We start from the raw sequence: 15,545 nt of genomic DNA, 5'->3' as shown, positions 1-15,545 counted from the left end.
TAAATCATGAGGCAATGCAGTGACCCAAGGAAATACTTATGGGATCATAGCATATAAAACTAATATAAATCATACCACATCATAGTTTCAATCAAGTTTGTTTTTTTTTTTAATGACCATGGATATAGGTTGGGGGGTCAAAGAAAATATAAATTTTTTATTTGTCCAGGTTACACAATTGATTGAATTTTTCTATCACTTGCCGTTCCCACCCTCGCCCCACAACTACAGAAAAATTGGAAACGAAGCGAGTTTTAACCAATTAGCATTTTCTGCAATTTTTATATCGCTGTCAATGTCACTGTGACCATCAGGGGGCAGTAGCAAACAACACAAGAGTGGAGAGGGAAGTGGTACTCACCGGAGTCACCTGCACACAAAATCTGTAACAGAAAAAGAAAACGGAAGTCAGCCGATTCACTCAGCCACGGAAAATGCAAATCAGAAATAAAGCAGCTGGGAATTCAATAATGCGGGCAGGGTGCTAAGAAGACCATTAGGGAAGGGCCTGCTGGCTCGGGTTAATATGTGGGGACACTGACCACGGAAACTCGGCGTAACTCGGTGTAAGGGTGGCAGGTCCGTTACAAACAATGGCTTCCCAATGTTTTTCCCCACAGACACATCCCATACTGCAACGCTCCCTCCTGTGACTGCATCATGAATTGAGACAGGAGGACACAGACACAGCATCCGGACTTCCCCAGGCCAGATAAAAGGCAGGGAGGGCCATGCCCAGAGACATTCTCAGGTCTCCACCGCAGAGTATAAAGCTAGATATGGGACAGAAGAAACCCAGTGGGTGTGGGATTTTCACTGCGTAAAAATTCATCTTATTCCTTCTATCAATAGGTGGTAGTAATTTTTTTTTAATCGTATGGCACACAGCTTTGGGACAAATACACATTTGAAACAGAGGGACCTCAAAGACTGTTTAGTTGACAATGTCTCTATCTGCCTGCCATCTCTGGGTCCCTGGGAATCCTCAAAGATAGTCATCGTGATCCATAAAATATTTCCCCATACTTTAAAAGCCTAAAATCATTCAAGTTGTGGGTTCTATTGTTTCATACACACACCTTTTTTGGTTAACAGCATTTTTCAAATGGTCCCCATGAAGGCAAAAGTAATCAAAAGTGACCCCAGTAGAAAAAAATGTCCTCCAACCTCCCATCACACTTAGCATCCAACACCCTGAGCCACAGCCCACCTGCCCCTCTGATCTCGCCCCTCCACACACACACACACACATACACGTGCTTTACAGTGTTTTTGAAGCTGGTTTCCCCTGAGGGCCTTTGCCTTTCTGTATTTATTCCCTTCTCCAAAAACACTTTGCCCCAGATCACCCTGTGGCACAGCCTAAAATACCACCTCTTCAATGAGTCCTCCTCCAACCAACCAGTGGAAGTCAGTGCCCCTCACTCTCCATCGCACCAGCAGTGTGTTTCTTCCTCAGCGTTTACCTCAGTTATTATTATCAGGCTCCTTCAACCAAAATGTACACTCCACAAGAATAGAAACCTCATCTCTGCCCCATGCCTAGAAGAGTGCACACCGTAGGCACTCAATAAACGCCGCTGAAAAAAAGACTGAGCCTCTCGTTTTGGAGAGGAGGCAATCCCTAAGGCCCAAGCAGGGAGGGGTGGGGGCGGCGGGGTGAGACTAGCCCCAAGGTCCCATGGTAAGGCCAAGGCCGGCTGAGTCCAGGAGCCTGATTCTCCAGCCCAGACAAAGACAACACTGGTTTTCATCTCATGGGTTAGAGGGACAGAAGGAAGAGCATGTTCCCCATCCCGTGGCCCAGTGGCCCAGGCGCCAGTCTTCAGAGGCATCCTGTACTCCCTCTCTCCGCGCTCCCTGCAGTGGGGCCCACGTCTTGTTGATTCTCCTTTCCTACCCGCCCCCACCTCTCAAACTTTCCATCCCCACCACCCACTCCACTCTCAAGCCCTCATCATCCCAGGCCTAACCTCATCTTCCTGCGCCCAGCCCCACCCCTCAACCAGTGCACTACGCATCAATCCACACTGTCCAGGATGGATCACAGGAGAGAGGGGGGGAAACAATGAGCTGCTTGCTAGACAAGTAGCTCAAGGCAGCATTTTTTTTATTTTTGGCCAAGGAGCTGGAAAACATTAAACCACATAATCTCATGACTCTAGGATGACACGTCCCAGCTCCTTGTAATGCTGTTATCTCTTTGTATGTGCCTCTATGCACTGGAATCCATTTAGTCATCCAAACATCACCTAAAAACACTAAAGCTCCGGGCTCAACCCTCAAAACTGTTTATAGGAAAGTAAGGGAAATCAGACATGTCTGTAAATAGGTAATTTGGGGTAGAAAGCCCTGACTACTCCTTGAACAAACAATTCTCGATGCCAACGTGGGCAGCGCTGTGCTAAAGGCCTGGAACTAAAGGGGGCTCAGGGCAGAGGGAGGGAGGGAGGTCGGTGGCCCACGCCACAGCAGGAGAGAGGGACGGAGCCCAGGGGTAGGAACCATTCACTGAGAGAAGTGAGACGGAGACGCCCAAAAAGGCAGGGGGCGTCCGCACGTTTCCAGCTGCGCCCTTCCCATCTTAGACTCGGTGGACACTTGACTGCTCATGATCTTCACACGGGACAACGTAACCAAGAGCTCTGCGCTCTTGAGATGAAAGTGCAAGGTTCACCATCACAGTGAAAAGGCAAGTTTCCAGAAATTAAAATCACAACATAGACTCTGTACTCTTCGAATGCTTTATATCTAATATGCCCAGTGCTGACTCTCCACTGTTCCAAGTGTTTTCAAATATTAACTCATTTAACCCTCCCGAGAACCCTACAAGGTAGGCAAAGGTCCCTCGTGGGCCCATGAGCCACAGGGCTTGAACTTGAACCCAGGGACTCCACGTCCTTAACCACCAGCTACACTACCTCCCAATGCAAAGTGGCTGAAGAGAAATGTACCGGAATTTAGGGAAGGTTTAAAAATTAATTTTAAGCAACATTATCGGCATCTTGCCTTCTTCTCTCTACTCTCCTGAGATTCCAGCAAGCAAAGCAAGTGTGTTTCTTGACAAATCGGGTACAGTTTCTCCTGTCAACTCCCCAAAGAAGGCCTTAGGTGCCATGCCAACACCCCAGCCTGTGTCTCTCTGAGGCTCACAGTGAAACTGCACCACATGGCTTCCATCTTTCCTGGCCTCCCTGCCTCCTTGCTTTCCCTCTTCTTGACCTCCATGGGCCTCATTTCCCAAATAGAGCATCAGCACTTTAATCCTTGGTCCAGGAGACCAAAAGGTCCCAGGCTAAGACATGGAAGAAGGAGACCTAAGAAAAGTCTGTGAGAGGGCTCCTGGGGAAGAGCTTCCTCGTGAATAAAGGGAACTACGTGGCAGGACATACCGTCCCACTCTGCTGGGCCTCATCGGGTCTGCCCATGGCGCCTGGAGCTGCTGCAGCCTCTCTGTGACCAGGAGAGGAAAAACCACCCATCTGCTGAGGGTGGCTGGCGACCGGACAGAGGGAAAAACACCTGAGCCCTTCAGCTGCTAACTCAACCAATCCTAGACCCTTTCTGTGTCCAGACTTCTTGTGTGGAGAGATGGAACACTCCCTATTATTTACTGACTTTCTGCTGAGGTTGTCTATTATTTGCAACCAAAAGATAACTAGTTGACAGAACAACAGCAGCAAAGCAAGGCAACTAATTTTCACATTAACTCCCATTTTTACAAATGAGGAAAGTGAAAGGCCAATGATCTGTCACCCACGGTCACAGGGCTAGTTAAATCTAGGATACAAAAACCCATATCAGCTAGGTCCCCAAACTCTCCCACTAACCACAGAAAGGAAGGGAAAAAAGAAAAAAAAAAGACCCTTACAAACAAAACCCCGCAAGATACCCAGCATGGTGGACAGAAGGCTGATCTTTCTAAAATTAGCTCAAAGCCTCATTGTGCCTGGGGCGAAATAGGAAGAAACCAATTTTCTCAGATTCATACACTAAGCACCAAAGTCCACTGCAGAAAAAAAGGAAGTTGGGAACAAGTTTCCAGAAATGACATCTAAAGATGGTGATGAGAATAACTTCAGCTCCTTCCCCTTCTAAGAGGACCCAACAAGCCATCCTGGCTTTTAATCAAGAAGGACTCCACAGAAATCAACCGGCACGCGAGCGCCCTTTTATAACTGGTCCCTCAGCCAGCAACTCCAAATCCTGGTAGAGAAAGAAGAAAGCCTTGCACAGGCTCTTGCATTTAATCCTCACAGCAACTCTGTAAAACAGGAAATACCCCCACTTTACAGATGAGGACAGCGAAGCTGGCTCACAGGACACAACCTGAGATCACAGAGTTTCCTGGCTTATATAAACAGGGAGAGATGTAAAGAGCTGCTTCAGAGTGGAGATAAAACTAGAATTTTCCACTCTCTATTTCCTTCTGGGCAGAAATTAAACCACGTAAAGTATGCAGAGCCAAGCCCACTGCTGGGACACATGGGGCTCCAAGGTCCCTTCCCCTCTCTAACTGAGGTCCAAAGCTCCCTCTCTCCTGGCTTCAGCAGACCCATCTATAAAAGGATTATAAATGAGCCCACCCTGTGGTTAGGACTCAAAGACACCAGAAGTCATAGACCTGGGACCCAAACTGAATCAGGGGGCATTGTTTGCACGAAAGACATTGGGTGTCACAGCAGCGCTATCCACAACAGTCAAAAGGTGAAAGCAACCTAATTGTCCATCAACAGACACATGGATAAAAGGTAAGTGATCTGTCCATACAACGGCATACTATTCAGCCAGGAAAGGGAATGAAATTCTGACACATGCCACAATGGGGAAGAACCTTAAAAACGTCATGCTAAATGAAAGAAGCCAGACACAGAAGCCCATGTTTTGTGATTCCATTTATATGACATGTCCAGAAAAGGCAAATCCATAGAAAGAGAAAGAAGACTAGTAATTACGAGGGTCTAGAAGGGGGAAGGGAGAGTGGTTGCTAACGGACATTGGGCTTCCTTTAGATTAATGAAGACGTAAGGAACTAGATAGAGGCAGTGTCAGCACAACGTTGTGAATGCGCTAAATGCCACTGAACGGCTCGCTTTGAAATGTTAATTTTATGTTGTGTTCATTTCACCTCAATTATTTAATAAACATGCATAGTAGGTGGGTTGCTGTAGAAGCAGCTTAGCTACTGGGAGGGAACAGGGAAAGGAAGCTTCTTGAAGGAGAAGGTGGAGGGAGTGTGGGGAGAAAGGTGGGTAATAAGTAGGGAGGTTCTGAAAGATGATGGATTTGGACAGTCAGAGGAGAACCGAACCACCCGGAACGGGGAAGCAGAAAACAAGGACTGGGCAAAACAGCCTGACCGAAAACACTAGGGGGACCTCCACTTGCAAATGCATTTCAAAGATTAAAAGAGGAAGGGATTCAAGTTTACTAAGCACCTACTGTGTGCCAGGCACTGAGCTGGGCTTTCTACACCCCTTGTCTTGAGCACAGAGTCATGGAATGACGGTCAGGAGCTTGGGATCTGGAACTGGACCACCTGGGAGAACTCATTCAGTGCCACCACTTACTGGCTGTGTGACTCTGGGCAGGCAGCTTTCTGTTCCTTGGTGTCAATAGCTGTAAACAGGGATGAAAATCATACCTGCTTTCTTGGAGTGAGGATGAAATCAAATGACCTATGTAACGACTATTGCTATCACTGTCGTCGCCTTTCAATCTTCACAGCAACTCTACAAAGTGTTTTTATCCCTATTTTGCCAGAACACCAAGGCTCAGATCCTACTGAGAAAACCAATGAGCAATCTGAAATTCATACTCCCCGAAATGTTTAAATAACTGAGCGACAACCCAGTTACAGAGGTGGGCACAGAGGCAGTCAGTGGCTCACCCAAGAACATACAGCCAGCGAGGAGCACTAAAAGCAGAATCCAGGTCTTGACCTATGCCTTGACCTCAACCATTCTAGCCAAGCTTCCCCAATCCCTTCTCTCGTGCATTGCTGATCTGACCCAGATGGAGAACTCATAGCTCACCTTCCTTCTCGTCACTCCTCTGCAAAGTCACCCATGCAGATGACCCAAGGCTTATACAGTCCCCATAGCTGGGCAAAAGAAGTAAACACTGAGAGAGAGCTTAAGCTCACTGATGTAGCAGGAAGACATGCCGACACATGAGAAAAGAGTAGGATACTGTTCTCAGTTCTGCCAAGGACTTCCAGTTACCTAGACACCCCAGGCACAGAAGAAACCCAGTAGTCAACCAGATGGCTGGGCATTAACTGTGCCCAAGAATGCCCAATTCTGCACAGTAGAATCTTCTTCCTCTTCTTTCCTAAGGAGCACCCTTGAGATTGAGTCTTCCAGTCTCGTTCATAACTCCCCTCCCCTAGAGATGCATTTTTGTTTCATAATTCCCTCTGGCTGCTGATGAGCCAAAGCTCTCTCTCTTCTTTGAGAACCACTGCCAGGCCCAAAACTGTGGTTCCAGTCACAAGGATTCCCTTCCAGGTGCCAGAGAAAACAAAACCATTAGCACTGCCCTCAATGTCAGCCCAACTCAGCCAAAGCTACAGTCATTACATTAGTGGTCCGCTCCGACCCAGCACCTTACGACTAGTAAGTCTCACGCTCCAGCCCAGGACTGCCGGACTCTGAGGCTCTTGACCATGAACCCGCTCCCAAAAAGTGCCAGCCTGGTTGATCCCTGAACAAATCTCAGCTGAGAGCACAGAACCTGAAGGCAATTCCAGGGCTGCCTGTCACAAACCCCTACCTGGCATGGGCCTTGGGGACAGGTTCCATCAACCCATTTAAATGGACTGAATTAAAAAGGCTTCTGTTCTCAAAAGGAGCAGCGTTTGAGGGAAAATTCACAGAACAGCCTGATTTTAGCAAGTGACAAAGCTTTGGGATTTCTATTATACATGTTCGTTTCTTAGGGATGGGTAAAAAGTGACTGAATAACACGATGAGTAACAATAGACTCTTTGTCCTTCTAAAACCAAGCCCACACACCATATGACAATAGTTATTTTTACTCACTGACGTAATTAACCAAAATGCGAACCGCTTCAAGCAATTTTTAAAATCAAATAGCATTTTATGGGATTTGGAACATGCGCAGATTTCAATTCTGAAAGGCCTTCAATTCTTCCTAGCTCTCGTTTATCTCCCCGGTGAAATTATCCAACAACTCCCCACAAAACTGGCCCCTAAAATAGGTAAATCATTAATCATCATTAATCATGAAAATGGAAGACAGGGTGCGACTTCCCTACTGAACCCAGAAGCCAGGCAATAAATGCCATTGAGGAAAACTTCCCAGAAGGCAGGCATGGCATCACAGAGTGGCCTGAGCACTTGGCATCCATTTCCACTCTAGAGTCCAAAAGGCAGGGGGCTAGGCAGGCCAGCGGGCAGCATGGCAAGTGCTATGCACAGCACGAGACATCAGGCAAAGCAAGGAGAGAATGGGCTGGCTTACTCTCTGCGAATAAATGACTCTCTCGACTTGATGCTGTCATCAAAAGGAATTGTGGAGAAGGGTCGGCATGAGCCATAATTCTGTGCCTCCAAAAAGCCAGGCGAGGCTTCCAGTGGAAGGGATGAGCACCCACCACCCTGCAAACCACCAGCTGGCTCATCTCTTCCCTGTTGGGGAATTTGGTGGTACGATAAACTCTTCCAAATGCACAGAGAAAAAAGGAACCAGAGGGGCTATTTTGGTGAGGCCATGTGAACTCTGAGATGCAGAGCTGAGGATGACCTTGGAATCCCAGGCCAGAAGTTTCCATGGGTATTTTTAGGAACAGAACCATTTTTTTTTTTTCAAAAAGAACCTCATAAAGAATATGTACAGAGTTCCACATATCATACATATCTATATATGTATAAATGTCTAAAAGCAGTGTTTTCATTATATGTTCATTTTAAAGTTCAAGTTACCTTATTCTTATTTTGAATATAACTGATACATAACCAAGTTAAGATACTGGTGTTCACCAATATATTAAAATTTGTAGTAACACCTATTTATACGAGTATTTTCATTACAATTTCATAATTTCAAACACAGACAAATTGGGGGTGCGGGTGTTTAATGAAACTCAAAGCGCACACTTTTGGAATCCTATGACACATCCAAAGGAACACTGTTTGAAAACTAGGGATTTACCTACGCTTTGCCTTTACAAAGGAAAAAAGTCAGTCCCAGATCCTAGGACAGGGCTTGTCTCCTCATCTGGAGAGCGGGTCAGAGTTAGCAGCCCCAGGTCCTGTCTCAGCCCTTTCTCCACATCCTATGAAAAATCGTGGGCCCTAAACCGGAGCTCCTTCACCCACATCTAGCCCACTGACATGTGTAATTTTACCCAGTGGTTTCTTCCTTTTTCAATTTACCTCCATTAGAACACTGCCCTATTATTTTCCCTACTGTGCTTTTTTTTTTTACCAACTTTATTAAGGTATAATTGACAAATAAAAATTGTATATATTTAAGGTGTAAAACATGATGTTTTACACCACGATATTTCCTAAAATCTTGAGCAAATACTTAAAAATTAGTAGACTTAAGCCTTTCAAAAATTGTGATACTTAGCTTCTCAAAAAAAAAAAAAGAGACAAGAAGGAGGAGGAGGAGAAGAAGAGGAGGAAAAGGAAGGAGGAGGATGGAGACGGGGAGGAAGGGGAGGAGGAGGAAGGGGAGGAAGAGGAAGAGGGATGAAGATGCTCTGGCTTTTTCCTCTGGCCACATTCAAGCATTTAATTGGATCTGAGTGTCAGCTCTGCCTTGTGATAGGGTAGGTGACTGGCGGTCACCATCACTCCAGGTATTGTCACCTCAATGCCGAGAACAAATGGGCAGTTGCCAAGAAACGCGGCACCCACACCATTCATGCTCCCTCTCAAACAGGAGCACACGAAAGATTCAGAAGTGGTGTGGCTTTTCAGGACTTAGTCCATTCCATTTATTTTTGTTCCCAACTACTCCTGAAGACATTTGAGTTTCTGGCTTCTGATTGAAGTGTACCTAGCAACCAAAGTTCACGGGTAGCAATTATAAACAAATTGTTTACTTTCTAAGTTGCTCTCTTAGGAAGAGATCGTGAGCCAATGTCTAATGTGAACGGCATGCATGACGTGACTATGGAATGCTCCATTTTTGCCTGCCCCTAAATCCTCTGCTTATCCCCCGACCTGCCTCCCCTTCATGCCACCACTACCCCAAAAAGGAGCAAAAAAGAGTATAGAGGTCTGACTCTTCAGTTGAAAACTTTAACTTCCTATTCTTGAATCTCAGTAATAAAGCCATTCCATAAATCCCACCAATTCCCTCCGGCGCTGCCCATCCATCCACCTTAGAGTAGGAGAAAAACAGCTAACGGCCACCATTTACTAAGTGCTCAATGTGTTCTGCGCCAGCTCCTCATGGAACCCTCCCCTTCCCCACCCCACCCAGCTGGGACTATCCGGGCTCCACAGTCTCACATGTCCCTCCCCCTTCCTCCCAGAGAGGGAACAAACATCAGGACTCCAGGTCCCAGCTTTTCGAGCTCTGCCTTCGACAGACCACAAAGAGCTAAGGGGTCTCTCGCTATCCATTCACTCCGGCCAAAAAGCCCAGGGCGGATCCTATCTCACAGGCCGCAAGGGCCAGCAGTGATTTCAACCGACCCACATGCTCTTCACGCCCTCCCAGAACCATCCTGAAGTAACCCTGTGTTCTTCCAAGGCTCTGCAAATAGAGGTTCCCACAAGCCAAAGCACCGCCCCACTGGTTTCCACAGCGCTGCAGACTCGAAGAGGACAGAGAACACGGTGGGGGCGAAAATCAACAGGACTTGAGTCGGGTCCGGATTTGAATCCTGGGCCCACCACTCATCTGCAAGGAGTCTGAAGGCCAGTGACCACACTTCTTGAATTATTTCACCTGTACGTTACCATCTACTCTGTCGGCTTGATGTGAGGATTAAGTGGCACACAGTAGGTGCTCGATTAACAGCAGCAAACATCAGTCATTGAGGTACGAGAGCAGAAGGATTAGGAAAAAGCAGAACCAGAAGGTATTTCTGCTAACACAGAAGCCAGAGCAGCAGGGAAGGGCAAGTTGGCATCTTGGATTCTATTGCACAATGAGAGGAACTTGGGCTGAAATTCTCAGACGCTGCATTCTTGTCTCCCATCAGGAGCTGCGCTGAGGCTATCCTGCCCAAAAAGGACACTTCTGCAAACCCACCATCAACGCCCCTCCCCACGCTGCCAGCAGGGTCTGACTGTTTAGCTGAGAGCACAGGACTCAGGCCCTGCTCCTCGCCACATGAAAGGACAGTCGAATGGTGGGCTCAGAAACCACCAGTGGCGGTGACAGGCCAGTTTTTATCCAGATTTTTCTGCCTACGATATTGTCTTCCAATTAAAAAGTGCATCACTGAACTAGCCAAACAGCACAAGAAACTTCAACAGTTCTCCACTTAGCTTTTAATAATAATCAAAATATAACCACCACCAAAAAAAAAAAAAGTTCCAAGGCAAAGCCGTAATACCATTGTCCTCTCCAGAGACTGGTCTTTGACAAAATGGCACCTTTGCAAATTGCCTTGGGCAGGTCCTATCAAGCCAGCGACTCTACAAAGTAGACACTTTTATTTTATATCCAAGCAATGAAAAGAGAATTCAGAGTCATAAAGTACTGCAATTGGAGAGCTGGCTTGGCAGAGCCTATCCACAAATGGTGAAGACAGCGATGGGAAGTGACAGGCGATTTTCAACATCTCATGAAGCCTAAAAAAATGCCCTAAATCACTGGTCAGCAAATTATTTCCATAAAAGGCCAGACAGGATCTATTTTAGGCTTTGCAACTCTGCTTTCATACAGTGAAATCAGCCACAGATAACGCACACACTAATGGCCGTGGCTGTGTTCCAATAAAACTTTATTTGTAAGCATCAAATATGTATTTCATATCATTTCATTGTCATAAAATATTATTCTTCTCTTTTTTGTTTTTCCAATCATTTAAAATGTAAAAAAAAAACAAAACAAAACAAAACAAAAAAACACTCTTAGCTCCCAGATCACCCCAAAACAAGCAGTGGCTGGATTTGGCTCTCGGGCTGTCGTTTGCTGACCACTGCCTTCAATCATATATTTACCTGAAAACAGCGTACGTGAGAGATAAAATAACGTGCAATATGGGACCACTGGCGACAGAAGATGGTGCGTGGTGGTCAAAACACGCTGACCACAGAGCTGCTTTCTCAGAGCAACACCCTCTGGTAGCCTGCATATCTGCGGTCCGATCTCCTCATGTGGCACTTGGCGGAAGCCTTCTTATTTTTCAAGGTAAGAGGAGTCACACACTTCATGTCCACTTGTGCCCAGCATGTGGCCTCCCTTGTAATGCTCATTCAGTACTGGCTGATTGGTGGATTTTTTTTTTTTTAACACCTATGGCATCTGGTCTTCCTAAGTGGTCTCCCATCCAAGTACTAACCAGGCCCAACCCTGCTTAGCTTCTGAGATCAGACGTTCAGGGAGGCATGGCCACAGACTTCATGATTGGTAGCTTTTAATTGGATCTCCAGGGCCTAGAAAAGAGCTGGCCTGGCCATTAGTGAGTAAATACATGTGTGTGAACTTCAAAGCCTTGAGAGCAATCCATCGGGGTACATGTGGTCGATCACGAAGCGGGATAAAATCTTAGGGATTATCTGTACCAATCGCCCTCTACCTAGAGTTGGAGGAAACAGAGGCCCAGAGAGGTAAAGTGATTTGTCCAAAGTACCTCTGTCTGAAACTCATTCACTCATCCATGTTCACTGACTGCATCTATATGCCAGGCCCCATGATCATTAGGGACACAGAGATGATAGTTTCCTAATCTCAATTGCTGAAACACTGGCAAAGGGAACAAAGAAATAAACAAATGATTTTTTCCTTCCCTTTAGGAATTATTTAATTTGGTGAGGATGGCAACATGTGACATTTGCCATTTTATATTCTGAACTTTTCAACGTACACTCTTTTTTTTTTTCTTCCAAACAACAGATGTAATCAATGCCTGCTATAAAGGAATGTGTGAGTCACAAACGTTGAAGGTACGTTTCTTTCCACATATCTTATCGACATACCTTAAATTCCCGGAGTAATCTGTGCTGCCCTCCCCTACTGTGGCTCGCGCTGGTCCTATTACCCAGGAAGTGAGAGCTGTCTCTCACCCCCTCCTTTGTGCAACTTCATCAAACTCTGTTCCCCAGCACAGCCCAAGCTTTCCTCTGTGCTGTGCTCAGCACCTACCCTCACCTCTTATCGCTCATTACTGGAACTGTTTCATCTGTTTCACCTGCTGCAAACTCCTTTGAAGTGGGGACTTCATAATTCACATCTAGCACAGCACCCAGCACAGAGCCTGCACAGGCTGACCCCTGGCCAGCTGGATGGTAAGCAGTGTTGGTAGGCTGAGAGGATGAGGATGGGGACGGGGTCTACTGGATTTTCTTTGGACAGCAGGAAAGAACAAAGGAGTGCATTCAAGTCAAGATTGTGAGGAGGGGAAAAAAAAAAAAAAAAAACCATGGCAAGGGTAGACACGGAAGTGGTTCTCATACTCTGGCAGGTATCAGAAACTCCCGCGGAACTTGTTAAAAATACAAAGGCCCGGCCCTATCCTACTTCGACCAGCCTGGTTCTCTGTTCTTTATCAGCTCTCTAGGTGACTCAAATACCCTCCAAAGTTTGAGAACCCGGGGCTGAAGGTATTTTAAAGGGACAGTAAGAAACGATGGTATAGCCCAGAGTCCCCTCTAGTCTGAAATAGTCACACTCGTCATCTCCTAGGAAAGCCATGAACAACTCCAGAGGGTAAACTGGGAGTTACTCCGGTTTGAGGAAAGCTCGACCCAGAAGACACTGAAGATATCCTTTAATGACCTTCGAACAAGGGAGGTTGCCTGGTCCTCTGGAGTCCAGGCCAAGTTCGCCCCGTGGGTTCCAGCTGGGCTAAAACCAGACTGCTTGGTGGGGAAGGTGGGCCAAAGGCAGTGCTTCCCTCAGACGCACTGCGCACTTCTGGCAGCTTCTTCCAGTTCTCTCTTCAACAAATCCAGCAATCCAACAAATCTTAGAAAGTAATCCCACCGGTCTAGTAGGAATTTGGGCTAAGAGTGATTTTCCTCACTGACCAAAAACTTGAACCGTTTTCATATCAACGGCAGAAGACCAATACTCTGTCACTCCATACTTAGTAAGCCCTTTTCCTGCCCCTTGACTGGCACCATCTGTTCAAACAACACATCACTGGTCGCATTTGTGGATCCCTTACTTTTTCCTTCTATACTTTCGGGAAATAAAATTCAACACATAAGAGCTATGATGGTTATAAACATATTCTGTAAACAGCAATGAGCCGTTTTGGATTCCGGCCAGACCTAAAGTGAATGCGACAGCATTCTGCAGAACAGATGCGGAAGTCAGACCTGGGTTCAAATCCTCACCCCACCACCTACTAGGTGTATGACACTGGATGAGTCACTAATTCTCTTGAAACTTTATTTTCCACATATTTGTGGAGAAAACAACACAGTCTGACCTCCCATGGTTATGGCAAGCAAGAACTTCCACAAGGTCTTGTACAAAGTAGACGCTTAATAAATGTTAATGGCTACACTAAAGCACACTCATCTTCAGTAGTAATATTTAACTTTGAACAAAAGATACACACACACATATACACAGGCATCTTACCCAGTGGAAGATAATTAATAACTACTAACAATTACCACATTGTACAAATAAACTGTATTATATAAAAAGTCGCTCTCTTCCAAAGTTTGCATTATCAAAGAAAAAGCTAAAATTCTCAAAGTCTCATAAGTCCAGTCCATCTTTCTTTGCCATCTAATAAAACGCTTTTTATTTCCTTTCATGGGCTTAAACTTCACTAAAAGGCAAATTGTCTGAGGGCATGCCTCTGAGACAACAGGACTCTGTGTGTGCTCAAATAATCCCCTGTTCAAGTTGACTCTTTTCTATTTTTCTGAATAGACACTGTACAGAATCAGGAATCAGAAAGGGTCCTGTGATCTCGCTAATTGCTTCCACAGACAAGTCCAAAATGGGTAAATTTTTTCAAAGACACAACTGACTCAAACCCCAAATGTTCCTCAAGGAACTCTCAGCTTTCTCTCCCACAATGGCATGGACTCCCCTTAGCTAGCCCTCACCCCACGGCTGGGCAAGGACCCAAATGACAGAAAGGGTTCCCCCTCCAGACAAGACCCATCTCTGCCCAGTAAAGGCCAGCACTCGGAAGAAGAAGGCCAGGAAGTCGAAGAGGGCACCCATCCTCTCGTTTCCCTGAAGTTGACCCCAAGTTTGATCCAGAATCTAGCAACTAGGGACTCACTGTGCTTCCAAGAACTAACGCACCCCAGAAACATTCTTAAAAGCCATATACAGACATACATCCATCACAGCAGACACTGCAAACCAGGCCACTCAATCTCGGATCTGACAGATCTCAACAGAGATGAGGGTCTCAGTCTTCCCAGGATTTTACTGGAATTCTTCAAATTCCTTTCATCAGATATGCAAGGAAACAGGCAGGTCCTGTTAATCAAAAGGTGGGACTCACAGAGAGGCTACTAAAGTCTTACCAAGTCAAGAGTATAAGGCCTAAATTCCCAATGAGTTTCATTTCAGACATTAACCTCTGTCAAAGTTATTTCTCCATTCAGTAATCTTACCATGCCGAGAATATCTTATTATGGTTCTTGGTAAACCTGAGAAAATAACCTCGTTGCCATTTTTTTAAAAAAATAAAGATAATTAAAAGCTCCAGAAAGGTCATTTTGATCTTTCAGTGGCATTCTATTTGGGATCTAAGAGGGGCTGTTCCACTCTCACATTTTAACAAATTAAATATCAGGAAAACAATTTTACTCGGCCTTCACTGTTCAAAGGAGAATTTCTCTGCTTGCACTGTGGCTTTTGACATCCTGCCAAGTTTCAGACACTGAAATATGAATGGGATTAAAAAGGATTAAGACAGAGTAAATGCTATTAACAGCTCTTCTATTGCATGCATCCATCTTACTCAGGAGCCAATGACCCACCAGGGAAAAAGGAGGATGGAGAGGGAGCTGAGCTCATTCAACACCTGCTCTCTCGGGACTGCGAGGTCAGCAGTTAATGGTGGGCTCTCTCCGGCCACAGTTGGGTCTCTGTCGAAGGTTTTTGCCATTCATCTTGACACATAATCAAAGAACACTTCATCATGGGTCATCAAAGCTGCAGGAGCCATACATGCGTTCCCTTTTTGATTATTTTAGAACAGCAAAATCCTCTTGACAAATTAAATCTTATGTGAATCCCACATAAAACCAGATAAGATGGACGACGTTACTAGTAAGCTTTAATTTTAAATGTTCAAATTGATAACATTTACTTATTGGGGAGCATCGACATTTTTAAAAACAGCAACTAGGCAAACAAAGAAATCTGAAATCACGTGTTATAAACCTCATCCATTTCTGAGTTTCATTTGG

The 15,545-nt window shown here is 45.6% G+C and overlaps 1 protein-coding gene across 1 annotated transcript in view; it reads right to left on the bottom strand.

Annotated features, from left to right (window-relative positions):
* Positions 1 to 15,545, bottom strand: part of PTPRJ (protein tyrosine phosphatase receptor type J) — a 140,673-nt gene that overhangs the window by 41,381 nt on the left and 83,747 nt on the right. Inside the window, exon 2 of the mRNA XM_016146595.2 lies at positions 362 to 383. Within this exon, the coding sequence (XP_016002081.2) occupies positions 362 to 383 (22 nt within the window). The remainder of the gene's footprint in view (positions 1 to 361; positions 384 to 15,545) is intronic.

This window comes from Rousettus aegyptiacus, unplaced genomic scaffold (assembly GCF_014176215.1).
Source record: "Rousettus aegyptiacus isolate mRouAeg1 unplaced genomic scaffold, mRouAeg1.p scaffold_m13_p_5, whole genome shotgun sequence".
Lineage (NCBI taxonomy): Eukaryota > Metazoa > Chordata > Mammalia > Chiroptera > Pteropodidae > Rousettus > Rousettus aegyptiacus.
The sequence above is the reverse complement of the archived record's forward strand: the minus strand, read 5'-3'. Positions and strand labels throughout refer to the sequence as shown.